This window comes from Chenopodium album, chromosome 26 (assembly GCF_948465745.1).
Source record: "Chenopodium album chromosome 26, dcCheAlbu1.1, whole genome shotgun sequence".
Lineage (NCBI taxonomy): Eukaryota > Viridiplantae > Streptophyta > Magnoliopsida > Caryophyllales > Amaranthaceae > Chenopodium > Chenopodium album.
This window is the reverse complement of record NC_137859.1, coordinates 3,467,426-3,494,709: the sequence shown is the minus strand read 5'-3', so window position 1 is coordinate 3,494,709 and position 27,284 is coordinate 3,467,426. Positions and strand designations below refer to the sequence as shown.

At 36.0% G+C, this 27,284-nt stretch overlaps 4 protein-coding genes across 4 annotated transcripts; 3 read left to right on the top strand and 1 right to left on the bottom strand.

Moving 5' to 3' along the window:
* Positions 1–411: 411 nt before the first annotated feature.
* On the bottom strand, positions 412–3,696 carry LOC145618697 (E3 ubiquitin-protein ligase AIRP2-like). The gene is made up of 6 exons (XM_081673474.1): positions 3,623–3,696; positions 3,339–3,481; positions 1,856–2,006; positions 1,654–1,720; positions 1,209–1,443; positions 412–699 (listed from the first exon to the last, which is right to left on the bottom strand). Exons 2-6 carry the CDS (start codon positions 3,413–3,415, stop codon positions 501–503), a joined length of 729 nt encoding a protein of 242 aa, XP_081529600.1. The 5' UTR covers positions 3,416–3,481; positions 3,623–3,696; the 3' UTR covers positions 412–500.
* Positions 3,697–5,815: 2,119 nt separating this feature from the next.
* Positions 5,816–19,632, top strand: LOC145618696 (villin-1-like). The gene is made up of 23 exons (XM_081673472.1): positions 5,816–5,954; positions 7,257–7,362; positions 7,921–8,020; positions 8,263–8,331; positions 8,466–8,702; positions 9,552–9,729; positions 9,999–10,131; positions 10,397–10,562; positions 10,899–11,049; positions 11,134–11,219; positions 11,298–11,453; positions 11,830–11,898; positions 12,217–12,285; positions 12,365–12,502; positions 13,248–13,376; positions 14,297–14,444; positions 14,585–14,595; positions 16,874–17,014; positions 17,777–17,902; positions 18,237–18,296; positions 18,413–18,623; positions 18,843–19,012; positions 19,276–19,632. The coding sequence occupies exons 2-23, from the start codon at positions 7,307–7,309 to the stop codon at positions 19,387–19,389; spliced, it is 2,718 nt and encodes a 905-aa protein (XP_081529598.1). The 5' UTR covers positions 5,816–5,954; positions 7,257–7,306; the 3' UTR covers positions 19,390–19,632.
* A 549-nt stretch (positions 19,633–20,181) lies between these two features.
* On the top strand, positions 20,182–24,299 carry LOC145616300 (non-specific phospholipase C1-like). The gene is made up of 3 exons (XM_081671000.1): positions 20,182–21,433; positions 23,090–23,266; positions 23,595–24,299. Exons 1-3 carry the CDS (start codon positions 20,332–20,334, stop codon positions 23,906–23,908), a joined length of 1,593 nt encoding a protein of 530 aa, XP_081527126.1. The 5' UTR covers positions 20,182–20,331; the 3' UTR covers positions 23,909–24,299.
* Positions 24,300–24,932: 633 nt separating this feature from the next.
* LOC145616301 (ammonium transporter 1 member 3-like) lies at positions 24,933–26,862 on the top strand. The gene has a single exon (XM_081671001.1). The coding sequence runs from the start codon at positions 25,260–25,262 to the stop codon at positions 26,646–26,648; it is 1,389 nt and encodes a 462-aa protein (XP_081527127.1). The 5' UTR covers positions 24,933–25,259; the 3' UTR covers positions 26,649–26,862.
* The last annotated feature ends 422 nt before the right edge of the window (positions 26,863–27,284 follow it).

Here is a 27,284-nt window from a genome sequence, read left to right as displayed (position 1 = left end):
ATAACAACATATAACACTCCAATGACAAGTAATTGATACTGAAAGCAGAAAATTTTAAAGTAAACCAGATCCTTGTGCTTAATATCTCACATATAGGGGTGTTGGTATAATACAGATGTAAATAACTGAAGTCCTCAAAATATTCAGGGGAAATCTGATTTTTATGCTAGAAGTTGCCAAAAAATAATGATCAAAACTGGTATAATGGTATTAACTTTCAACAAAAGAGAGTACTTTGGTTACTGTTTTAATCAAGTCATTTTCCCCTATACATTGAATCACTTGCAAGAACTTCCAACCATATCCCATATTGCTGCCCAACAAAATTCCATCCACCATTAATTTTACTCTGACAATCATAGAAAATAAGAACTTCATGTAAAACCAAGCAAAAGACAGACAAAATGAGAATGTAAGAAACACAAAATTGCTATCTATTAGATTATATATTGAATTAACTGTACATTAAAAACTTCCAACAAGCGTGATAATTAAATATGCTAATCATAGGATGTAGACCCAGGATATGGATCCACGAGAGGTAACTTATCTAAAAAAATGAACAGGCGGTTTAAATTCTCCCTCATGATAACTGATAAATCAACAATATCACGGTCACCAGTGTAAACCCAAAGGTCACCTGACTTGACTCCTCTTAGACAATCTCGACAGAAAGGGCAAGACTGAGACCGAGTAGACCTGCATTAGAATCCAGCATCAGATTCCCACATCTTGAATTGGTGATCTGAAATCTTAAATAACAGAATGAGCACTCCCAATTGATCAATATATCCAACATGACAGCCACTACGTGACTAGGTCTACTAATGTAGCATACTAGCTTTCATGACTCAAAAGATGTTTTTGGCTGGACAAGTAAAGAGTGTTCTTAGAAACTGCGATTAGTATGGTTTCCTAATTCTCAGTATCCCTCAGTTCAGTTTTCCCCCTTAAATTTTCCCTCTTCTCTCACTATCTTTTTTTTTTTTTATAAATCCAGGAAAAAAAGACTGGAAAGATGGGTAGACAGACTGTAGAAAGAGATCCAAGGTATCAAGACTATCAACTGCAGATCAAACATATGGCTAGGGCATGAGCTATAAAGAGAGGTAGAGGGCTCTAGTATCTGCACTGGTTTCTCCCCTTTCAGCATAGAGCTTGCAAAATAAGACAGATCCAATGAGCGAGAAAGAAAACAGAGAGCTTACCAGTCTTTGTAACACTTGAAACACAGAGAGTGGTTGCAATTAGGCAGCACACCCTTGTCATTAATTTCCATGCAGATGCCACACTCCTCTTCTATCTCTGTTTCTAGCTCCATTGATTCAGCCTTCTCACACTTATCTTTTCTTCTATACCTCTGGGCACACACTTCCTTTTGTTTTCTATCGTCCAATTCTGTAATTCCTGTTTGCAGTTGCAGCAGGGAAGGAAAAATCACACCTAACACGCCAAGAAATATAATTAGAAGCTCATTAACTTCAAAACCTTACTGACTACCTATCTCACTTTTTCCACTCTCACTCACACCCCTCCAACCAAGGGGAAAAAAAGGGCAGTAAAAGGGAAACTAGAGAAATTGAGAAAAGAAGACATTTGCATGTTGAGTATCAACTTGGGCATGTATGCTAAATATCTTTATTTATGACTCACCATAAAACTGTCGAATGCTTGCTTTCTTTTCATGGACAGACATCGTAGTTTTCCCATCTTCATAAGTCTGCACATCAGCCAAATTGTGAATTAGTGACAAGCCATAAAGGATATTTAATACTCGGAAATTTTGACCTTAAATTGCCTGATATACATTCTGTAAGAAAAGAGGTGATCATAAGAAGATACTACGTATATATACCATAAATATTAGAATTCTGAGTAGCCCTAGGGCACCAGCAAGGTAACAGTCAGTCCACTGAACAAGGAAAAGAAATAAGTGAGCTGCTGGGCCGTAGGATAGTCTCATCTGGAAGCAAGCGCCATCAGGCTGTCTTCTGTACCCTGAAGCACTAAGAGAAAGAAAGAAAGAGGATGTGAGACAAATTCAATTGAAAATTCAGCATGCATCTTACAGAGCATAGTTGGTTGCACTGCATGGGACCAATTAAATGACATAATTTATATGAATAAATCCAAGAACAAGAATTCAACACATCCATCCAAGTAAGCATGGAAAACCTAGAGAAGGTACTTCATATATATGTAGTACATTTCTATCATATTCTAAGGAGAAATGGGCATCAGGTCACAGCTTCTTGTATCTATGACATACTGGGTTCTGGAAGAAATATCTGGCCTCATTTGCTTGTCTAGCTTAAATTAGCAATGAACATAATTTTACACACTTTCCTCTTTGGGCTATTGAAAGTGGTCTCATGCCAAAGACCTAGAAGATACTTTGTACTTGACAAGCATGCAAAAACAAAAGCCTCAGAATATCAGTTATTTGGTTCATAAAATCAACAATTAAATAAAATTAAATAAAAAAAAAAACTCACTCAAAATCAGAACATAAATTACATTTAGTTCACTATCAGATGGATTCAGATCCCGTGTCAAACACACAAAATGCTTCTTTACAACATGAGGTATTAGATATAAGGTATTTGCTTCCACATGTAAATTCCATTAAAAGCTTATTTTCCAGAAAATAGTCAATAGATAAATTTTCTCGCATTTAAACTACACTTGTCAACACACCCCTCTCTGCTCCTGAAGTCCTGATGCACTAAGTTGCCAATTCCACACCACCAAACAGGATCAGTGAATTGCGCAAACTACGACAATAATTAAATTCAATAAATAGCTGTAGAGGCAAATGTACCTCAGTGGCTGCTATGCTAGCTCAACATGTCATTCTTTTTTCGCAACAAAATCAATTTTAAGCCAGTCTATCATACTACCCTTCAACCTCATATTTGCAAACAACCCAGATTGTCGATCAATTTCCAAAATCCAGCTTAATAAAGAATTTAACATCATTTTTGCCATAAGAAATTACACATGCATTCACCAATTAAACATTAAGACACATCAAATTTACCTTCATACGAACTGATTTGATATATATACTTGTATGATAGAATCAGCAAAGATTTTGCAATCAAAATTCTGCAATTTCTATTTTATATATTATCACAATCAATCCATGCAACTACAATTGACAGATAACAGAAATCGATCAAGCAATACAAAATTCAAGCACAAAAATTCAAATTATTTCTATAACTAGATTCAAGCTTACATAACAAAACACAATCAAATTCAAACTAACATAATCATAATCAAATTATAAAAAAAAATAAAAAAAAATAAAAAAAATGACAGATTATAGAAATTACAGAGTATTAGCGTGCTGAATATCAGCTTCAAGAGCTTTAACAGATTCTCGAAACGATTTCTTCACCTTCATCTTCATCACCAATCATACCAATCACTACCAATTCACCTAACAAAATCACTACCAAAAACCTTCCCAAAAAAACTTCAAAAAAAAAATTCAAAAAAAAAAATCAGTGTAGCTTGATAATCGAAATCAGAAAGAGTATAAATTATAGAAATCGAAATCATAAACCCTAGACAAAAATCAAAAACCCTAGAAATTGTAGAAATCGAAGAAACTTACTTTATCACAATTCACCAGACGTTGAAGAGAGAGAAAGAGTGTGTATGAGAGTGTGGGATATTTCGTCGCCTTCCATACAGGAGATGAGCCAAGGTGGTTGTAACTTCTAAGCCTATTTATATTTTTACTTTTATTTTTGATTTTTTAAAAATGGAAATAAATAAAGTTGCTTGGGCAGTAATAAAAAGGTAAAAACGCAGCGTTTTATGGTATTTGCTGGGAAAAAAGGGGGGAAAATATGGAAAGTAGTGTATTTTTCGTTATCCTTTTCTTTCGGCTGACGTTATTAGGACGTGGCGCATTGTGTTTTGGTAGTTTGTGTTTTGGCAATCTTAAGGAAAATTCCAACTCAAATTAAGGAATTTTGGATAGATTAAAGTTGACAAAAGTTAATCCGATGTGTTGATTTGATAAATCTATCCTATAATTAATTGGCTGATGACATCTAGCTCGGGTCAAGATACATGAACAATTTTCGTTTCCTAAATATTGCATCAATTATGTGTTTTAAAGAAGAATTTACCCTGTAAAAAAAAAAAGGAAGAATTTACAATTTTAATATAATTTTGTAATCTATATATCATTATTTATTTGTCTAGTTATATCAAGTCCAAGTATAGGCAACTCATAAAAGTTTCCCTTGAATATTATTTTATGTTTTTTTTTTTTAATAATATGGTTATACAACCTTAGTTTCCTAAACATTGCACCAATAGTCTCCTAAGTAAGTTTTCACAAATATTGCACAATTTCTTTGTAAGAAAACTTAATTTCTTTAAATTCCTTTCACACAAAATACTGAGTATTTAATACCTTTACTAATGCATTTTAGCCTTACAATTTCTTACTCACTTCGAGTTTATATATATTTTACCTTTTATATGTTGTATCCACCTTCTAACAACTTGTCTCCTCATGGTGCAGTATTAAAAGAGCAAAGAAAGTATAACTCAACATGACAACATAATTTGGGAATCTCATAAAAAAAGTTTAGACATCGTTACATCTATTGTTGACATTCTGATCAAAACTCACAAGAGTCACCAAGAATGGATCTAGGAATTTTTGTAGACCGTGCCAGATTTTGTGGGTTGCTGCTGGTTTCGAACTCCTAATCTACATTCAATGAAATGTGATATAGAACCAAATTAATTAGCCAAGTAACCTTCCCTTTCATTCTAGAACCAAATAGTGAAGGTTGATGGCAGCACATGCATGTTAAAGGCGGTTGTGGTAGGCAGGTTCATGAGGAGGGATTGATTGTGGTGGTGAGTGTTGGTGAAGAAAGAGGAGACGAGCGTGTCGGCATCGTTGTCTTCTTGGAGGAAAATTATGGTTGAAGGTTAATTGATGAAGGACTCACGATTTGTCTATTATACACAATACTTTCTTACTTTTCAAACAAATAATTAAGTTCAACAAGTATAAATTAACAACAACAATAACAAAAAATCTTAGTTCCAAAATAATTTAATCAACTAACATGAATCGTCATAAGAAGCATCCAAAAAGGAACAAGTATAAATTAAGCTAAAATAAATTTAATTTACAAAATAAGTCAAGTTATTCAACAAAAAATTATCCAAATTAAGTTCAAATAAAGTAAACTAAATCTAAGTTTGATAATCCATCAGAAATCGACCTGTTATCATTAGGGTGAGCAAAAAATTAGAGTACTCTAAATCGGAATCGGAACATGTGAGTGTTGGTGAAGGAAGAGGAGACGAGCTTGTCGGCATCATTGTCTTTTTGGAGGAAAACTATGGTTGAAGGTTAACTAATGTAGGTTCCAATTCAATTCAAGTTTTCAATTTTCATGATCATGTTTATCAGGTTCCGATTTCGGTTTCCATTTTGAGAAACTTATTACAATAAGTCCGGTTTAAAAAAAGGGGACCTTGTTATGCTAACCCCTAGTTATCATTCTTCGGACGACACAAGGTCAAATAAGAATAAGCCATTGACCCCTCTTTCTCCCCTAAGTCAAGACATCTTTTAGCAATTGTTTGCAACGGGACCCAAAATTAGGTGTGAAGACACCACCGATTCACCATCCAAATAACTTGGTAGTAAAAAAATTCAAGCATGACACTGCATTGCCTTTTCCCACTCTTTCTTTCGGTTGGTTTTTTATAATCATTGCTGTTACGACTTTTTTGTTTTTTTCCTCACCTTTTTTTTTTTCTTTGACTACACTCCACTATATTTTTCCCCTAAAAAAACTGGAAAATTTTCTCATAAATTCTGTACTATTTTCTCTGCTCCTTCATTCTGAGAAGCCAATTTTCTCAAAAAATCAGCTCATTTTTGAAGAATTTGTAAACAAATCGAGGTATTTCTAGTGTTAGTACTAAGTACCAACTAGCTTAATTAATTAATTTATTTTTTTGGTTGGTTATTTTGAAGTTCTGGGTTTTTAATTGGGCATGCAAAGTTAATTTTATGTTTGATGGTTACAATTTATTTTTATTTATTTATTTTTTTTTTATTTTTTGGTGTTTTGCATTTCATACTATGCAAGTTAATCATTGATGTTCAATTTGATTTTGAGTACATTTGCTCCTGCAGTTATAATTTATGAGTTGAATGATCTTAGTTTCACAGGAATTAGGTTTAATTGTTTGATTAATTAGTGGAACATATAATTTATTTGAGAATTCTGATGCTTATTATTTGTGTTGAATTCAATAAGTTTGGTGAGTACCTTTTGGTTTACTTGATTTCAGCAAAAGTGTAATGTAATGCAATGTGGTTCACTGGTTCATTGTTGCTTTCTATGGTATTAATTAGCAATTGTAGGGAGATTAGGGCTTTATAATGTGGTAATTTGCTTACTGGTATCATATGGTATGTATGTTGATGATTATGATGTAAATTATAATAGGTTTTATCGTCACAAGGAAATGTGGGTGTGAGATGTACTCAAAATGTCAAGTTCAGGGAAGAAACACGGTTTTTAATGTCTACTTGTTCTCCCCCTAAGTGCTTGATTGAGAGTTGCACTGTGGAATACATGCACTTTACCATTTAAGTTGATTTATTGCTTCAAATTACACCATTTATGCACCATTATGGAGTTTAGTATAGAGGAAAAGAGTCGGGCTATTGACAATCTTTGTAATAATCGACAGTTATTTACTATATGTCTGGATGACGGGATCAAGAGAAAGAAGGGATGGGGAGCAGGGGAGGGAGAGGGAGGGTATATTTTTGTAGTAATAATTGGGTTAAATTAGGAGAAGGGAAGTAAGAGAATAAAAAGAGTTTGTTTATTAATCCTTTTCAATAATCTAATTTATTTTAGAGTTGGAAAGATAGGGAAGGTAAAGGCACCGTGACCTGTTCTTCCTTCACCTCATTAAATTATTATTTTGTTGATGAATGGTGATATCTATGTTAGTTGGTTTATGGAAAGAAAGCAACATGCTGCAGTGCATGATAATATGTGAGAGCTCCAAATCTTTATGATACTCAAGGATAGTATTTTCTGTGCCTTTTGTTTCAGCATAACTTCATCATGTAAACTTGTTACCTTGTACAGTGAGCACCAAATTTGGGCTTACTGTTAAGTTTTTGTGGGAATATGATGGAGCTTGTTAACACACTGTTAATGATGATTATTTCTGTGGTGCAGCATTTGAGTATCGGGCTGATGATGGTTAGAGAGTTTGGTCTCTAGATACAATGTCTCGTTTTGCTAAAGATGTAGATGTTGCTTTTCAGGGTGCTGGAACAAAAGTGTATCCTTTCATGTGCTTGGAAATAAAATTGCACATCAATTATGACCTGTACATTTTTTTAAACAGTGGTGAAGATTTCAGTATTTGGTGGATCTGCTCTTTAATTTCACATTGTGCTTCACTGCTTCTATAAATTATAGATATTCCCTCCTCTTTGTTCATAGGCTGGTGTGTGGGAAGTTGATTTTGGAACTTGGATTTGGGATAATAACGTGAAATTGTGAAACACTGGTTCTAATATAAAATCACTTAATCTGACCAAGATGCTAATTTCCTTGGTGTCATGTTAAAGCGTATTCAATTTTTTGAGTTAATGCATCCCATGTGCTTTCAATCTATATGTCTTCAATAACTATGTTAAGGCTAAGCTCCTTGTGCTTAATGCGTTGAAGATTTAAGCCACATTACTGCTTAGATATGGCTACATTGGCTAGGTGATTTCAGAGAAAATATGGAGGCCATACTATTTATTTTTTCTATACTAGTTCACTACCATGCATATCCTATGCTGTTCTGAATACTCCTATTTTGTTTCTTATTTCCTTGACCTGTGTTTAGCGGTCTAGAGATTTGGTGTGTTGAGAATCTCAACCTGGTTCCGGTACCGAAGTCATCTCATGGCAATTTTTTTTCAGGGAGTGCATATTTGATTTTAAATGTAAGTTCTTGGTATTGATTGGTTGCGGGGACTTCATCTTAAATATAGTTGCTCTGGGTTGGGTGTTATTTTGCTTATCTTTTCAAATTATTCCATAAGCAAGAATTATGGTTACACTCATGCTTGTTCATTATAAGCATTAAATTTTTTTGCTTGTGGTTCTATTAGTTGCAATTTGAGTTCTGATTAAGGTTACGTTATTACTGATTTGTGTAACTTTTGATTTTTTTTTTTTGAGGCAGACAACATTGCTGAAAGATGGAATGCTTGAACATGATGTACATTACTGGTTTGGAAAGGATGCAAATGAGGTTTAGGCCCTTTCTTCCATTTTCTAGATTGCCTTAATTTGTTTGCACAACCAATGTTGTTCTAGCTTAAATGATCTTTTATGGAACAATGGTTTTCTGCTATCTAAACTGAGCTAGTTGTTATTCTCATGAAGGTGGATTCGCTGATGGTCTCAGATAAAGCGCTTGAATTAGATCTGGCCTTAGGATCTTGCTCTGTGCAATACCGGGAAAAACAAGGTCAAGAGTCAGCAAAATTTTTGTCATACTTCAAACCTTGTATTATTCCTTGCGAAGGAGTATATACGTCAGGACCAGAGAGGTCAGGTAGAGGCACATACCATATGACCTTGTTAGCATGCAAGGGTGAACATGCCATTTCTGTCAAGGAGGTAAGACATGTTGAAGCTTCAATATATATTTTGTATGACTTTTAAAAGCCTTCTACAATATTTGTTTAGAAAAAATTGAACCTTAATCTGAGAATAGTTCCTTCAAATAATCACCTTTAAAGTTCAGTGTTCAATTTTTTATCAAAATAATTTTAGAACATAAAAAGAAAACTCATTTCTACAAAAGCCAGTTTATGACTAATGTGATTATCAGCCGGGAAATGCTGAGTGAACAACAGTCCCTAAACTAACCTACATTAATACAGGGCATACTAACCAAAAACCTCTTACACAAAGACCTAACTGAAACTTCACTACTGAAAACACTAAATTCGTTTATATTGCTTTTTGTAAGATTCATTGTGATTTTACCTGTGCTTCTGTCACCAAGTAATGACCTTATCAACCTACCATAATGACTAAGAATAAGAGCCATACTCTTGTATTCAATTGTTTATCCTATAAGTATCCAAGCACAAAGGTATCCAAATATTATTAAGAAGTAAGAACCACACTTCTATGTTTGGCAAAACATCATTTGGTTTATTATCATCAGAACTGGCTAAACATCATTTGGTTTATTATCATCAGAACTGGCTAAACATCATTTGGTTTATTATCATCAGAACTTATGTTGGCTTGCCTCTTTAAAGAAGGAAATGCTAGCATTCTTTAGCCTTTCCATCAATAGGATTGAATTGTATTAAAGTTAAGATATTAACTGTTCTTTATGTTGGTTTGGGTGAATAGGGAAGAAGGGTTTGAAATTTACTGATTTTTCAGTGTTTGGTACTTTGGTGTCTTTATTATTGATGCTGATTGTGAAACATTGTGACTTGTGACACGCAGGTGCCATTTTCACGGTCATCTTTGAACCATGAGGATGTTTTTATCCTAGACACAGAATCGAAAATATATCTCTTTAGTGGTCACAATTCTAGCATACAAGAAAGAGCTAAGGCTTTGGAGGTCATCAAGTATATCAAGGAAGAAAAACATGGTGGAAAATGTCAGGTGGCTACAATAGGTATTTCATTTAGCTTTGTTTCTCTGTCGTGATTTTTTAATCTATTGTTTTCCCTTCATGATTTAAGTTTTTGCTAATATTCATTTCATCATAGCCAAAGATTTATTTAAGCTTTCCGTGCTTGGACTTGTTTTTCTACTTTGATGAAAAATCACTTATGTCGTTGAACCTAGATGGTTAGCTTTGATTTCCTTCATTGTTGCTTGATAGCTGTAATCTTTTTAATTTGGTTTATATCTTACTTTTATATATATTTCCCCATATTTCAGAGGATGGAAAGTTTGTCGGTGATTCAGATGCAGGAGAATTTTGGAGTTTTTTTGGGGGTTATGCTCCTATTTCTCGTGACTCGTCCTCATTTTTCAAGAAGCAACATGATGCTCCTTTTGTAAAGTTATATTGGTGAGCTGTTCTACTTTTATAAGCAATATATTCCATGTGGTTTTCATGTTATATCTCAGGGTGTTGCACTCTTATTTATTACAGTAATAGATTTTGGAGAACAGTATCATCTGATACGGCAAAAAATTGCCAAGTATTTGTTGTTTGCCTGAAGATCAGTGTGTCTCCTCTTATATATCGTATCTGAAATCCCTTGTTATCCCTTATCCTCTAGTTGGTTCCGTATTTTAACTAATTAAGTGTCTCAATGTTTTTGTGCCAACAGGATAAATATCCAGGGTAAGCTATGTGAAGATTCTTGTGGTTTACTTAGAAGGGAAGTGCTAGATAGAGAAAAGTGCTTCATGTTGGACTGTGATTCAGAGGTATTTGTTTGGATGGGAAGTTGTACTTCAATCACAGAACGTAAGACATCGATCACTGCAGCGGAAGTAAGAAAATCTTCCTTTCTGCGTCAATTTATGACCAACAAAAAAGTGCCTTTTACATGTATCTTTTACACTCCTTTATTAGCATGTACATCCAGAGCTCTGATTACTACTTAAATCATTTAATCTGGCAAACTATTAGTTTTGTTCTTGATCATACCGAAATTTCCGCTAATTCAAAATCTTTAATCGGCATTTTTCTATTTATATAAAACTTATGAAGATTTTTGTAGTGTTTAGTCTTTTGAGGATAAGAATATTAAAGCGGTTCATTAAATGCGTTTGCAAATATTCCTGTTGTTTCCGAATATCTGTCATTGTCTTTCTGATCATTTCCAGGATTTCCTCAGATCCCAAGGCAGGTCAACTAGGAGCCTTGTAATTGTCTTGACAGAAGGTGCAGAAACACCCAAATTTAAATCATACTTTGTTGGCTGGCCTCAAACAGATAACCTCAAACTTTATGAAGAAGGCAAAGAGAAGGTAGCAGGTAATTGTAATTGCACTGACTCATAAAATAAACTCATTTCAATACGTGTTGATGATCAATGTGCTTTCTATTTTTTTTTCTCAGCAATATTCAAGCAACAAGGTTATAATGTGAAGGAGCTTCCAGAAGAGTTTTGCCAACCATTAATAAATTGCAGGGGAAAGCTTGAAGTATTGTCGTTCTATATTAGTGATAATTATGGCTCTGTTCTTAGAAGTATTCTTATATTGAGCATCTTGATGTATCAGGTTTGGGTGGTAAATGGTGAACATCTTTCTATAGTGCCTTCTGAAGGACATATAAAGCTTTTCACTGGGGACTGTTATATCATAAAGTACACATATCCAAGTAGTCAAAGGGATGAAAGCATATTGTATGCTTGGCTTGGCTTTGAAAGCGTCAAGGTAAAGACCAAATTTCTTGACTTACATTTTGCTTATTATAATTTATCTAATGATGTTTTCTCCATAAGAGAGTGCTGAGTTTGAGGGCAGCCTATATTATTTCATTCTCCCTCTATGCCTCTGTAGTCTGTACTGCACCGAGTAGTTTGTTGGCTGGAATTTCTGAATTGCTGTTAATTATGCAACTGCTAGTGTCCATCTTTATAACTCCCATTCTGGCAATATACATGGAGCATCTAGTCTTTCTACAGAAGCTTTTTATTCTTTGTTGGATCTGTCTTTAATATATTTGGGTCTCTCAGATAAAATTTACTGTGCTAGTTGCTTAATATACGATCCATTTCCTGAGACTATTCATCTTCGTTTTCCGTTGCAGGAAGATAGAGTCGATGCTATCTCCCGTATGATTGACATGGCTGATTCCGCTAAAGGAACTCCGGTTTTGGTGAGATTTCTTGTGTACTCTTCCATGCTTCATTTCTTTTTTGTTGTAATGCTTAGCTTTTCACTTGTGAGCCCCTAGGATCGTCACATAATTAAATTTACTCCTGCTTCCTGATAGTTCTGTCTACTATATAATATACCTGATGCTAGAGGTACTTGAAACCTGGTTAGTGAACTGATGGAAACTTTTTTTTTTTTTTTGACACAAAACTGATGGAAACTTGTTACTACAACTTAAGAAGTCAACTCTTTATGCACCCTTATATTTGGATTGTTTTGGTTTCATTGTCTGTTTTTGACTTGTACATTTTGGTTCCAGGTACAAATTTTTGAGGGAAAGGAACCAGATCAGTTTTTCTGGGTTACCCAAAGACTGATAGTTTTTAAGGTTTGCACTCTAATGGCTGAATTTTCCTTCCACCCAAACCACAAGACCTTATTCTTTTGTTATTTTGGTTTCTAAACAGGGAGGTACGTCCACCAGGTACAGAAATTCATTTGCTGAGAAAGCCATTGAAGACTACACTTATAATGCCGGAAGCACGGCACTTTTCCGTCTTCAGGGATCTAGTCCAGAGAATATGCAAGCCATTCAAGTTATCATGGTAAGAAAAGATAATTTGAGTGCATGAAGTTCTTACAGTTTCTGTGGTAGTAATTTGTAGTTGCTCCCATTACTTTGAGGGTACCCATTAGCTACAACTTGTGATGAACTGTTTCAAAACTAATGCTTTTTTAATTTTTGTGATTACTAAGCATTCACAATCAAATTATGTGCAAAGACTTTATATTTGGTATCAGAACCTTTTTACATTCTATTGAGAGTTTGAGATGATTTTTATTGTCGTCAGCATTTCCATCAACCTTATTTGCAATCTAGCACCTTTTTGCATACGCTTTTAATTCTTGAAATATTATCTTGAAGAATATAGCGATATTTCAAGTACAAGTTTCTTAATTAGTTAGTTCCATCTAACAACTATAATGATCCCTATGCTCAGAATTAGATATCAGACTCACATTGTCTCAACGCCTCATAATTAATATTAAAACACCTTATTTTTTAATATATCATACAGAGTAAGTGTATCTTGGTAAATCAAATACCTTCTTTATTTTAGGAAAGATGATAAATTTTCTAGACATTCTATAACAGTATATCTTATTATTGCACTTTCCCGTCACACACAGTAAGGGTATCTTGGAAAATCAAGGTATGTATAGTTTTACTTATCTTGGGTTTTTTAAGCTTTGTGTGCATATCTTTTAAATTGGTTGCTAGTTAAAGTAAAGAGCACCTTGTGTACTTTAGCTGATGCCCATCTCTAATCTGTTTTCATGTATATCCAGGTTTCAGGTTCCTTGAATTCGTCATATTGCTATATCTTGCAAACTGAAGAAGCTGTTTTCTCCTGGATTGGAAGTTTAACTTCAAGCAGAGACCATGACCTACTTGACAGGATGTTGGAACTGCTTAATGTATGCACGCTGTCAACTTCTGCCTCTATTCTCTGCATCTCCTGTCTTCTCTCTCTCTGTCTCTCTCTCTCTCTCTCTCTCTCTCTCTCTCTCTCTCTCTCTCCTTTTCTGTGTGTGTTTTCACTTTTCAGTATTATATATTTTTTCAACTGTTACTCTCTCCTTTTATAATTTTGTGGTCAATGCAGCTATGACTTCTTATTATGACTAATTGACTACCATTACTTTCCAGGGAGAGTGAACTTTTCTAAATTATTTTAGGAATGTATAGAATTTTAGGTTTACTATGACATGACCTTGATGTAGATCACCTCCCCCCCCCCCCCCCCCCCCTCCCTCTTTATTTATACACATGACATGGCATTGGCGTGTATGTAAAAGAGGGATTGCTGCATATATAGAGCTCTCAGATAGGCTGGCCTGGGTAAGGGGAAGATATCTATAGTTGGTATGGTCAACTTACAATTAAAATTGTACTAGAAAATGAATACGGAGATGGGACCTGACAAGTGAGGTACTTTTTCTCTCCCTTTATAAGTAGTCCCAGGTAAATTCTCATTTAGTACCAAATTAAGAGTCCCCCTGAAAGTTCTTTGACTAGAACACTATTATTCTTTTCTTCAAATATGCGTGCAAGTTCAATATGGGAATTGTGAATAGAAGATGTGTTGAATATACAACATGTTGTGGCATTTACTTTATGCCAGAGCCTCTTTTTTCTTCTCCTTTGTGATTCATCTTAATCATATTCAAAAATTCAACCTATATAATATGCTTTGGTGCAAAGAAGTTGAGTTATATATGGTAGAAATACAACCTTGGCTTTTGCAATCATATGATGACAGATTCTTAAGATTCAGATTAGTAGTTTACTTTACATGTAAAATTTCACTAACATAATTTTATTTCTGCAACCACAGCCAGATTGGCAACCTAAATCATTGAGAGAAGGGGGTGAACCTGATGAATTCTGGATGGCTCTTGGTGGAAAATCAGAGTATCCTAGGGAGAAGGAAATGAGAAAGCATATAGAAGATCCACATTTGTTTGTTTGCAATTGTTCTGAAGGTAATCATTGGCCCATTTCCTTTTTATGTTTTTAAGATCAAGTTGCTTGGTTATGGTGCAGACTTATCAGTTAAAGTTGACTTTAGTTTGCTTCATGGTGGCTCATGATTCTCATTTGACTTGATTTGTTTTTCATGCAGATGACTTCAAGGTGCGTCTCTTATTATCAAGATGGTTGTCAATGTATGGCTGCATCTATTTTCATAGGATTTCTTCTCTTGCCTTAACTTACTGTCAGCATTGTTTTTCCCGTAAGAATGGACCGAATATTTCTACTTGTACTCTAATCATTGCTTGTTTAAATATTCTATTGTCTAGTTAGTACCATAGATATTCTTTCTTCCCATTTAGAGAAAGCAACAATTCATTTTAGAAGGATTTCCTGTTGCTGGCTCTCCAGTGAGTTAACCAATAATCTCAAGAAAATCATAACTCCCAATATGCCAAAATGGTTTAAGTAATTTTGTGGCAGAATATTCTTGTGAATCACTCTCCTTAGCTGTGAAAACTGGGATGCACAGGGAGTTTATTGCCCACATGGATTTTGGTTGTGCCTTGTGCGTGTCTACGTGGGGTCTTGACCACTATGACAAATATACCCCCCCACCCCCCCTTCCCCATCCTTTCCCCAAAGAATAAATATCCTCCTGCTTAAGTTACTGAAAAATACAATTACTATATGTAAAATTTTAGGCCTTTGCCATAGAGATGAATTGGCAATAAGTTTAGGTATAGACAACTTCTGTATTTTTCCGGACTCAAAAGGCTAAGAAGTTAGGGCTCTTCAAATGGATCCCATGACACCCTTGAAGACCATTTGGGTGGTTGGAACCATCCGCTTTGCCTTTAAACTGCCAATTTATCCATTTATGTGCACGCCTCCCTTAATCAATTCAAGGTAGCCACGAGCCTTTATGTGACCAACTAGTGGTCATTTATGGTTCCAAACAATATTATATGACCCCAAAATGCATCCTTTACTATCCCGATATATTTCGACACCGAGTTCTGAAACCTTCAAAATGGGTTCAAAAGCGTGAATTATAGCCTTCAGTTTTGGGTAATTTTTTACTTTTCCGGATATGAAAAGGAATCAAGTCGGGGATCTTCCCATGGACCTTGCGACACTCCAAAAGACCATTTAGGTGGTTGAGACCATCCACTTCACTTTTGAACTGTCACTTTAGTCGTTTGCGTACGCACCTTCCTTAATTAACCAAAGGTCACCACGGGCTTTTATGTGACCAACTAATGGATGTATATGGTTCCAAACAACATTATATGACTCTGAGATGCATGTTTTACCATCTCGAGACTTTTCAATATTAGGTCACGAAACTTTTACAATTGATTCTAAAGCGTAGATTATAGCCTTTAATTTTGGACAATTATTGACTATTTCGGACCCGAAAAGGAAACAAGCTGGGGTGATTCCCTTGTAACCCCACGACACCCTGAGGCCATTTGGGTGGTTGTAACCGTCCACTTTGCCTTCAAACTAACAGTTTATGCGTACGTCTTGTTTCATTGACTAAAGGTTTCCACGGGCCCTTATGTGACTAACTATTGAACTTATATTCCATAAAACACTATACAAACCCGAGATGCATCCCTTACAATCCGGAAATTTTTGACATTGGGTTCCGAAACTTTCATCATGATCCAATTTCGTGTATTATAGCCTTCAAATTTGGCTACCAGAGAACAATTTTGCAAGATTCTGCATCGAAGGTATTCCTGAGGTTTCTAGAGGGCCTTGGCCCTTCTGAGATGCCTAGTTGGTGCTCGGAAACATCTCATTCAGGCCTTGGCCCACCCCCACCCTACATTATCAAGCCTTATGATGCCTTCAATGACTTGTGATTTTTAGAAAATGAGGTTTTGGGTGGGGGGGGGGGGGGGGGGGGGGAGGAAGGGGGTTTAACCGATTGAAGCAGTATAGGCCATAGGGCTAAATCCAAGTGGATTGTGGCAGCTAGGCCAATTCCTATGCTATCATCTGCTATACATATAGTTCCACAAACTGGAAACTTGTACTCTGGTTGCAGCTAAGCTAGCTGTTGCACATATTTGTAATCATGTTCTCGTACAAAATAGTGGGAACTACTATCTAATTTGGTTAAGTTTTAACATTCTGTTTATTAAATGATATGTTTACTTTTGATTAGAAGAAAGTGTTTCCCCCAAGCAAAACATGTTTGCCAGTCTGGGACTTCCATTTATCAAACAAAAGGTGGAAATTATTTTTATGCCTACTCAAAGTTTGCCTGACATTTTTGTGCTTAAGACTTGATAAATCTTGTCTTGATGAACCATACCTGAAATCTAGCTGTCTACTTGAATGGAAAACAGACCACGATATGAAATGTAGTAATTTTGCTGTCAATTGTTTAATTTTTAAGTCACTGATTACTGCACTATAATTCCAGGTAAAAGAGATATTCAGCTTTACGCAGGATGATTTAACTACTGAGGATGTCTTCATTTTAGACTGTTACATCGAAATATATGTTTGGATAGGCTCCCAGTCAAATGTCAAATCAAAGCTACAAGCAATACAATGTGGCATGGTAATACCATTAATATATATTCTAGAATTCCAGCTCTTCCGTATTGTTATGTGAAACTCTTTCCGTGATGCATCAGAAAATTACACTTTGTGATGTTTGCCAATGTTGTCTCTCAATACATTTTTCCATCGAGTTCAGGATAACTTCATGGTTCTAGCTCATATATTTGTCCTGATAATCTGCATTCACTTCGGGTCTAATCTAGACTAAGCTAAGCTTATAGCCAGTTGTAGAAACCCATGTAATTTATCACTGTAGCTTCTTTAAAGGACCAAGATATTGAGGTTGATTCATATTGAGTTATTGACTAAAGCAAGTATAACAGCAGGGAAGTCATCTTGCAACTAGATTATTCCTGAATTTAACCAATGTATAATCAAATACTTCTAGAGTTTCTCAACCTTTAGAGTTTATAATATGCTTAAAACATACTTATTGAGTGTTCTTGGTTTATTGCATAATCTCTTTTCATGGAACTGACCTTCTTTTTGACCTCTTGTGCAAATTTATGCATCATAATTTCATGTGGTCTTAATTTCTGCTGATTCAACCTTTAAAGTTGAACATTCAGCTGTATTTGTTGCTTGTTCCCTAGTAGGATCTACACTCGTGTTCATTGGATGCTCACGGGGACATTATTTTTATTTTATTTATAATATTTGTTGTTTGCACTTTCTGTACTATGGCATAATGGCACCAGTATAATTCACTGATACTTCTTGTCTTACATATTATTCTCAAGTATTTCGCTAAATAATGCAGAATTACCTGGAGAGGGACATTTTAGCTCAAGGATTATCGTTGGAAACACCATTGTACATTGTTACAGAGAGAAATGAACCAGAATTCTTTACTTGCTTTTTTGATTGGGATGTTTCAAAACCACATGTAAGGAATTAATCTATGCCTTTGTATCTGTCCTTATGTACTACTCCCTCTTTCCCTTATATTTGCCCCATATGACTCCTAAAGCTCTCACAAATAAGTGGCCATGGAGCAAACCAAAAAGGACTGAGGGAATAGTTTGTTGTCATCTCACTGAACTTGCACGTGAAGCACAAGTGATACGAAAATGAAATACTTGTATTTTGCTAATATAGAATGTGCCAGGCTGATGTACTAATAGTGGTTTACTGCAATTTTCGTAGTCTCCCAAAAGAATATACACAATGAACTTTTATTTGTGTGGCATATGACAATTTTACTATGTCCCCCCTTACAGATGGATGGAAATTCATTTGAGAGAAAACTCGCACTACTAAGGGGAGAAAAGAAGTTGGAGGTAAGTGTCCCAAAACCTTCCGGCATTGTCATTTATGCAGCCCAAAAACAGTTATGTTATCTTAATTATTACTCTCAAACGATTGGTCTATGCTCTAAAATGTCTTCTTTTTCTAGACACCTCCGAGGAGCTCATGTAGGGCATATTCCTCTGAATATTCCCGAAGTGGTTCAAGAAGCAAGTCTGTAAGTTCTAATGGAGTGCCAAGAAGTGCGTCTCCATCAAGTTTTGCAAAATCATACATAACTTCTTCAAATGGTTCCAGCCCAGACGTTATTGCCAAGAAACTTTTTTCAGAACAATCTGCCAACCACAGCAGTACTGTTGGTGAGCAGGAGATCCTAAATTTTTTTTTCCCATAACTTATTAATGCAGTATTCTGTAGCTGTGACAGAATATCAATTATGTTTTAATTCATCAAGCCATTTGTAGGAGAATTAAGGGTTTGTCTGATTGGCTATCTGGTGTTATCAAATTTGATTAGTGTATCTTCATTATGAATTTCTCACATTGTGCCATTGTGGGTATGCTGTATCCATGTTGCAGATTTCCATAAACTGGACTCGGGCAGTGCTACTGAGACTGTCGATTTTTCACTGGTTGCTGAAAATGATGATGATGATGATGATGATTCTAGCTTGCTAATATATCCTTATGAGCGGTTAATGCTGACTTCTCATGAGCCAGTTTCTGACATAGATGTGACCAAGCGTGAGGTAACCTTCACATTGTCACTGAAATTTTTACATATGGTCAAGTTTCGGAGGTCTGTAAGAATTGTTTTTCAGACTTAAAACAGCAAATCTAGAAGTCCATGTTAGAACTAACATCAGATAAAGACATGAATCCAAAACTTACTTTCTTTAGTTTAACAATGTCCTATTTTGAACAAAGTACTTACAATTTGTTAATATATGTGCAGACCTTCATATTCATTTGCTGTTCATAGTTTTCACTGTTCTGTCTTCATGATTATTAGGCATACTTGTCGAAGGTGGAATTCCATGAAAAGTTTGGCATGACAAAGCGAGCTTTCTACGCGCTACCCAAATGGAAGCAGAATAATCTAAAGATTTCTCTCAATCTTTTCTAATGCAAGTAGTTATTTTGATTATTGAAGCCTTGGATATGCAACTTAAGTCATCCATTGGTGTAAGGAATGAACTCTGTTGTTTTTCATTCCAATAGTTAGTTGACAGGAGATGTTCTTGTGATATGTTTTAGTCTTCATGGATGTCTTGTATTAGTCGGTCTCTGAACGATTTCATTATAAGACTGGTGTGATTAATTCTAATTTAGGATTGTTTCTGGAGTAATTTCTTCTGTATTAAGTGCCTAACAGGCAATTACTTTAATTAAAGAAGTTATAGTCTGTTTCTGTCATCTCTAAAATATCATCATTTATTATGTCCTGACCTATTTATCATTTTAAGTTCAATTAAAAAAATCAAATTCAATACTGGCTCCAATTGATCATGTCACAACTTTTTTTAATGAATTTTTGAACCGTCCAAAAATGTTTCTAGTGCACTATCTAGTGTACCTGTGTGGCTGTGTAGTAGAGGGTCTAGTTCTAGTTCTAGTATACAAGTATAAACTAATACGGAGTACTCCATAATGTTTAATCCGAGTCAAATTCATGACAATGTTTATAAAATTTTATTAGCCGTCCAAACATTGTTAGTGTAATTGACTCGTTTTTTATCATCCTATAAACAACGACCAACAAAACTCATCGTTTTGAATGATAGAGAAAAACAAAACGTTTGTTACACATCCATCACTCATTCAAATTCAGCCTTTAAAATGTCAAAATCACTCAACATTTACATATATAAAAGTCATACCAACAAAAACAGTGGCGTGTTTGTATTAAACTTTATGGTTAAATTATCTGCAAAATAATACAAGTACTAGTCAAAGGTATCCAATTACTTTATCTTTCTCCCAAAAAAAGCATCCAAAATATGTTCATTCCACTATTCTCGACATTATTCCACTAAAACACAGCATATTCCGCCGTTCACCGGAAAACATGTCTTCTCCGACTTTCTCTCTCCTCCCCATTTTCTCTCTCCTCCTTCTTCTTCTCTCTCCTCTTTCTTCTTCCTTCCCTTTTCCCAAACCAAAACCAGAAATTCAATCACCCATCAAAACAATCGTCATTTTAGTCATGGAAAACCGTTCATTTGATCATATTCTCGGGTGGCTCAAATCAACCCGACCCGAAATTGATGGGTTAACCGGGAACGAGTTCAACCGGTTGAATTCTACTGACCTAAAATCACCCCAAATTCACGTATCGAATGATGCGGTTTTTGTTGACTCGGACCCGGGTCACTCAATCCAGGCTATAACCGAACAGATATTCGGGTCGACCCAAGTGACTGACCCGGCACCCATGAATGGGTTTGCTCAACAAGCCAATTCCATGTCAACCCACATGCCAAAAAATGTTATGAGTGGGTTTAAACCTGAGTTAGTTCCGGTTTACACTGAGTTAGCCAACGAGTTCGCGGTGTTGGACCGGTGGTTCGCATCGGTTCCTGCGTCAACTCAGCCGAATCGGTTTTATGTTCACTCAGCTACTTCACATGGTGCGTCAAGTAATGTAAGGAAAGATTTAATTCATGGGTTTCCTCAAAAAACAATCTTTGATTCACTTGATGAAAATGGGCTTAGTTTTGGGATTTATTACCAAAATATCCCTGCTACTATGTTTTTCAAGAGTTTGAGGAAGATTAAGCATATAACTAAGTTTCATAGTTATAATTTAAAGTTTAAATTGCATGCAAAATTTGGTATGTTGCCTAATTATGTGGTGATTGAACAAAGGTATTTTGATAAGAATATATTTCCTGCTAATGATGATCACCCGTCGCATGACGTGGCGGAAGGACAGAAGTTTGTGAAGGAGGTGTATGAGACACTGAGGGCTAGCCCACAGTGGAAAGAAATGGCTTTGTTGATAACATATGATGAACATGGTGGGTTTTATGATCATGTTCCTACCCCTGTTTCTGGGGTTCCTAGTCCTGATGGGATCATTGGGCCCGAACCGTTTTATTTTCGGTTTGATCGGTTGGGAGTTCGGGTTCCGACTTTGTTAATTTCCCCTTGGATTGATAAGGGTACTGGTGAGTATTCTTGTTCTATTTTGCTTTTTTGGTGGATTTTGTTATCTGACCAGTTTTTGTATTTTTATGTTGTTTTGTGACTTATTGAGGTTTATTCTTATTTTTACTGTGATTATGTTAGTAAATTTGTTGGCCACTAGATTCTCCAGTTATACTTCAATGTCAAGTTTGATAGATTGAGAGGTACATGTTAAAAATGGACTTTAACATTCTATCATGTTACAGTACAACTTAAGTGTAAGTATATGACAGATGTATGATCTCAATCCTTTATCACTTGTACCGCGGAGTAGGTGTTTATGATTTTGCCGACACTCTTCACCTTTTGATTTTATCACTTTTTATGTTCTTTTGTACTCCGTACTAATGTTAACAAGTGAGTTTATGAGCAAAATTGTGACAGTGTAACCAACTGATATATTACTATATTAGCATGCTGGAGTGAAGATAACTGTTTATTTTAGAGTTGGTGAAGATAATAGGGTTGAAGTTGCACTTGCTAACTAACGAATTCGGACAAACTTTGTGGGGGTAGGGGTTGTTTGTTTTTCATTAGAGTGTATATCTTTCTAAAATAAGTTCAACATAAACTGCGAACTGTTGATTAACGATGGCAGCATTTGTAGTTAATGTGTTTCATTAAGACCTGATCCAAATCTTGCACTATTAGAGTAGATTGGGTGTCAAGTACTGACTGTTGTGTGTTTAGATAGCAACTCTTTCCCTATGGTTCAGGCTATATAGTAGTGAGTGTAGTTGTTTCACGCCATTCCTATGTAATGTAAGGGTTTTTATGCTATGCTACCTTGTGATTCTAGGAAGTCGGGATGGAAGCTTTGCTGGATTAGTGGAGTGTGTAGTGCAGTAGAGTCTTGCTTGTACATGACAGCATGCCATGTTTTTTTTTTTTGTGCTGTACAAAATTCTACCTAGTTCTTAGTCTTAGTCTGTTTGTGTACTTACTTGCCTTTTTATCCAAAAGAGTTTAATTTCAAAATGGACTCTTTATTCACTCGAATGTCTTGTCTTTTATGTTGCCAACTTAGCATTTGACTTGGACCCCCACAATGTAGTTTGAAAGTTAGCTTGTGACAAAGTTTTGGCTTCTTGCTAAAGTCATGACAATTTGGTGTTGATAATACCCAGCAGCTTTGGTAATTGGTATTTACTGGTGATTTTTATTATGATTGTGTATTGTATTTTGCAAGTGGAGTGCCCTAAAAAATTCATGGGATTTGGATTAGATGGGAACAGAACAATAAAAATAAATTGTGCAGAGTAATTCTTGAAATGATAGTTGTCGTTGCTTGTTTTTGGATGCTTGCATTTTTCACTGTGAGAAGCATTTGCAATATGTCTTTCTTCTTCACATAGTAGCTACTTTTGGACTTTTGGTATGTAAGGATTACATTATCTTAGCTTGAGTTTTTGTAGTAATGTTTGAATCCAAATTAGGTTCTTTGTGAATTTGGCATTTTAAACAGGGTTGTTTGGCATATGTTATGGTACATAATGGCCTGCCCCTAATTATGGGCACGGCAGCTTTTTTATATAGTGAAGCGTGAAACTGTCTTGATAAATTAATTATATATTTTAACTTATTCTCCATAATGTCCAAAAATGGAGGAATAATTTGTTCATTATGGGTTGCTGCAGTGATCCGAAAGCCTGATGGACCTACTCCAACATCTGAATTCGAACATTCCTCCATTCCCGCTACTGTGAAGAGACTTTTCAACTTAAAATCGGATTTTCTTACTAAACGAGATGCCTGGGCTGGAAGCTTTGAAAAGTACTTTTATCTGCGTGACACTCCACGTGAAGATTGTCCAGGTTAGTTAGAATCCTTTTACTTTCCTCCTAATCAAAACATAAATGTTAAAAAAATATACTAATAACTATAGAGTTCAAGTTGTCCCAATCATTCATATAACTATTGTTGTGGGCTTCTGTAAATTTCATATAACTATAGAGTTCAAGCCTCTGTACTCTTGTTACGTGGTGCTTGATAAGCTGTGCCATTCATTCACAACAGAATTTGATGATGAGCCTTTCAGAAACCTAAGATTTTGTAGCTGGTGCTGTCTCATGTTTTGTTTTGACTATTGAGTATCTATTGATAACTTTCTAACTTGCAAGTATGTGTGGATCCCTAAAACAGAGAAACTGCCGGAGGTTAAGAGATCACTAAGGCCATTTGGAGCCAGAGAAGATGCAAAACTTTCAGAATTTCAGATGGAATTAATACAACTTGCTTCACAACTTAATGGTGACCATGTTCTTAACACTTACCCGGATATTGGCAAAAATATGACTGTGAATGAAGCCAATCAATATGCAGAGGATGCAGTGCATCGATTTTTAGAAGCTGGGAAAGCAGCCATTAAAGCTGGAGCTGATGAATCAACTATTGTCACAATGAGACCGTCTCTTACTAGTCGAACTTCTGGTGGTAGCCTCAGCAGCTATCAATAGAACCATTGTTTCTTCTAAGTTACACTTTGTGAATATATTTATACACTACGGATCAAATGTACTTTTATGCAACCTTTGCTAAGAGCTTAGTAGGAAAAGAGCATTGAAGAATATTAATATTTTGTAAATATATATAACATCATATTGAAACAGTCTTCTTGTCTCTGGGAGAGGCATGCTGCTGAGTTCAGAGGCAATGGAGCATCTGTTGTGATTTCAATATATATAAGATTGAGATTTCAAGCTACTAAGGTATGTCCCTAATAGACCTTATTCCATTGTCTGTAATTTTCATATTACGTTCTGCAACTGTAATGTCCTGCTGAAGATTATGAAAATGTATTTGATGTTCTGTAATTATCATATTCCAAAATCATCTTCTTTTGTTTGATTTCCTATTGGCTCCGTATGCAGTTTATAAGGCACTGGAGATCATGAAAATTTGTTTTGCTGGGATCTCATCAAATTTATTCAGCCCATTTGGTCCCTTAGTGTCATGTGGTTCAGTTTTACTGTAGTATTGTAAATATGAAAATGATATTAAAAGTGTTGGTCACTTATAGCTGATGAAGTAATCTGACGGGGTTGATTAAAGAGCTTCTCTTCCCCCCCCCCCCCCCCCCCCCCCCTTTTTTGGGTAAGCCACTAAAATCGCCCCAAGATATGCAGGTTGTTATTTTTATTTGTGATTTAGAGTCTGTCTTATATGTTTGTCTATCATCTATAGATGTGAAATATGCAAAGCATTTTTTTTTGGTGTTTAGAGAGCCACAAGGGCGGGGATGAGAATCGATCCCATGATCTCCTGGAATCGGGAGGGAAGCTCTAACCACTTGAGTTATCCCTAACTCCCTGCAAAGAATTAGTTGTATAAAGAAATTAGGCTGCAGTGAGTTTGGTGATTTCGAGTTCTGATATATGAATGGTTTGATGATGTTAGAGAAATTATGAGGGCTAATCTTATCTGATTTTCCTGGAGGTTGTAGTTTCATACCCAAATTGGTCTTATAGTACTAATTGTACCAGGTTTGGATAAGACTTCTATGTTTGGGGCTCCAATGATTTTGGAAGTGGCCCCAAATTTTAGCTTTGGATTTACTTCCTTTAACAACTCACACTAAAGCTAGTGGTCAAGTTGCTGATATTTAACTGTCATTCTCACACTCTCCTATCAATCTTACATAAGTCCCACAGCCACCATTCCACTTGTTGATCACCGTAACCCCAAAAATATAATCCATCTGTAACCTCATCATTTCCGTCTCTTCTAATTCAAAATTCCATTTATAGTTCCATATCTTGAAATTCTTTAATCACCAATCACTTCTTTGTGCCACCTATCAAAGCTGCGATGGCAGTATCATGGGAACAGAGTGTCACAAGCTCAATAAACGCCATATATCTCCTCTTCTCAGCCTACCTTGTTTTTGTAATGCAGCTCGGATTTGCTATGCTATGTGCAGGTTCAGTCCGTGCTAAGAACGCCCTGAACATAATGCTCACCAATGTTGTTGATGCTGTTGTTGGCAGCCTCTCATACTACCTCTTTGGTTTTGCTTTCGCCTTTGGAACTGGCCCTGGATCCAACCCTTTCATCGGTACACATTTCTTTGCCCTCGAAGGTGTGCCTGATGGTGAATATGACTATAGTTTCTTCCTCTACCAATGGTCTTTTGCCATTGCAGTTGCTGGAATCACCAGTGGCTCAATAGCTGAGAGAACCCAGTTTGGTGCTTATCTCATTTTCTCTTTCTTTCTTTCTGGATTTGTGTACCCTATTGCAGCTCATTGGGTTTGGTCTTCCAGTGGTTGGCTTAGCCCTAGTTCTGCTAATCTATTTCTTGGTTCAGGGGCCATAGACTTTGCTGGAAGTGGTGTGGTTCACTTGGTTGGTGGTATTGCTGGACTTTGGGGCTCTATTATTGAAGGACCACGGGTTGGTCGGTTTGATGCATTTGGAAAGCCTGTTTCTATAAGAGGTCACAATGCAACTCTAGTGGTTCTAGGTACATTTTTGCTGTGGTTTGGTTGGTTTGGGTTCAACCCAGGCTCTTTTGGTGAGATCCTAGTAGCATACCCAACTACAACCGACCAAGGTAATTGGACCGCCATAGGGCGGACTGCTGTTACCACCACATTGGCAGGTTCAATGTCCGGAATAGTTACCCTGTTTGGAAGACGTCTGTTGATAGGTCATTGGGATGCACTGGATGTTTGCAATGGCGTCCTTGGTGGGTTTGTTGCTATAACATCCGGTTGCTCAGTGGTTGAACCTTGGGCTGCTGTTATTTGTGGGTTTGTGGCAGCCTGGGTCTTAATTGGCCTTAACATGTTGGCAATGAAACTGCATTTCGATGACCCGTTAGAGGCAGCTCAATTGCATGGCGGGTGTGGAGCCTGGGGTTTGATCTTTACAGGCTTGTTTGCCAAGGAAGAGTTCTTAATCCAGGTTTATGACTCGGGCGTTGGTGGCATCTCTCGTTCTCATGGCCTCCTGTTGGGTGGGGGTTGGGGTTTGTTCGGGTCTCAAGTAACCGAGCTTTTAGTGATTGTTGGCTGGGTTAGTGTGACTATGGGTCCGCTGTTCTACATCTTGCATAAACTGAGACTATTAAGGATATCTGTTCATGAAGAAGTTGCTGGTCTTGACATATCTAGCCATGGAGGTTATGCCTACCATAACCAAGATGAAGATGAACGTCCACAGCGTTATAATGACTATATACAGATGCGTAATTAGTCTTAAGCTTGATTCGCCGAAAACTTGTTTATTATAAGCTTATCAGTTCTATCTTGCATCAATAATAGCCACTTAATTCCCATCTTATGTTTTCCCACTCCTGCATGCTGCAGATGTATTTTGCATATCTGCAAGTTGAAATTGTGTATAATGTCTATAGCTTGTTATTAGTGTGTAAATTATGTAAATGATATTCTTCTTATATTTCTAAAAATTTAATGAACAATATTACTATTATAGTCTAAATTTATAATACTTGTATCACTTTGTAACATGCCAATAGATTGTAGTCCTTTGGATTGGTGATACTGGTTGAACAATTGTAAGCTTGAATTGAGCTCAATTGTAAATTAAATTTATAATATCACTTTGTAACATGCCAATCATTGACTTGGTCTAATTTAAGCTACTCGAGCTTGCCATTGAATAAACACAACAAACACCAACCTTTTATTTAGCACAATACTACTAGGGGTTGTAGTAGTTGGCTACTAGCTAAGGATATGTTCTTGTCGAATGAGCTTAAATGAACAAGCCAACTTTATGAAATTACACTCTTAAATTTTCTTGAGTTGAATTGATGTGGTTTTTTTTAATTAACCTCCAACTAAAAAGTTGATCAAAAAATATCTTGTA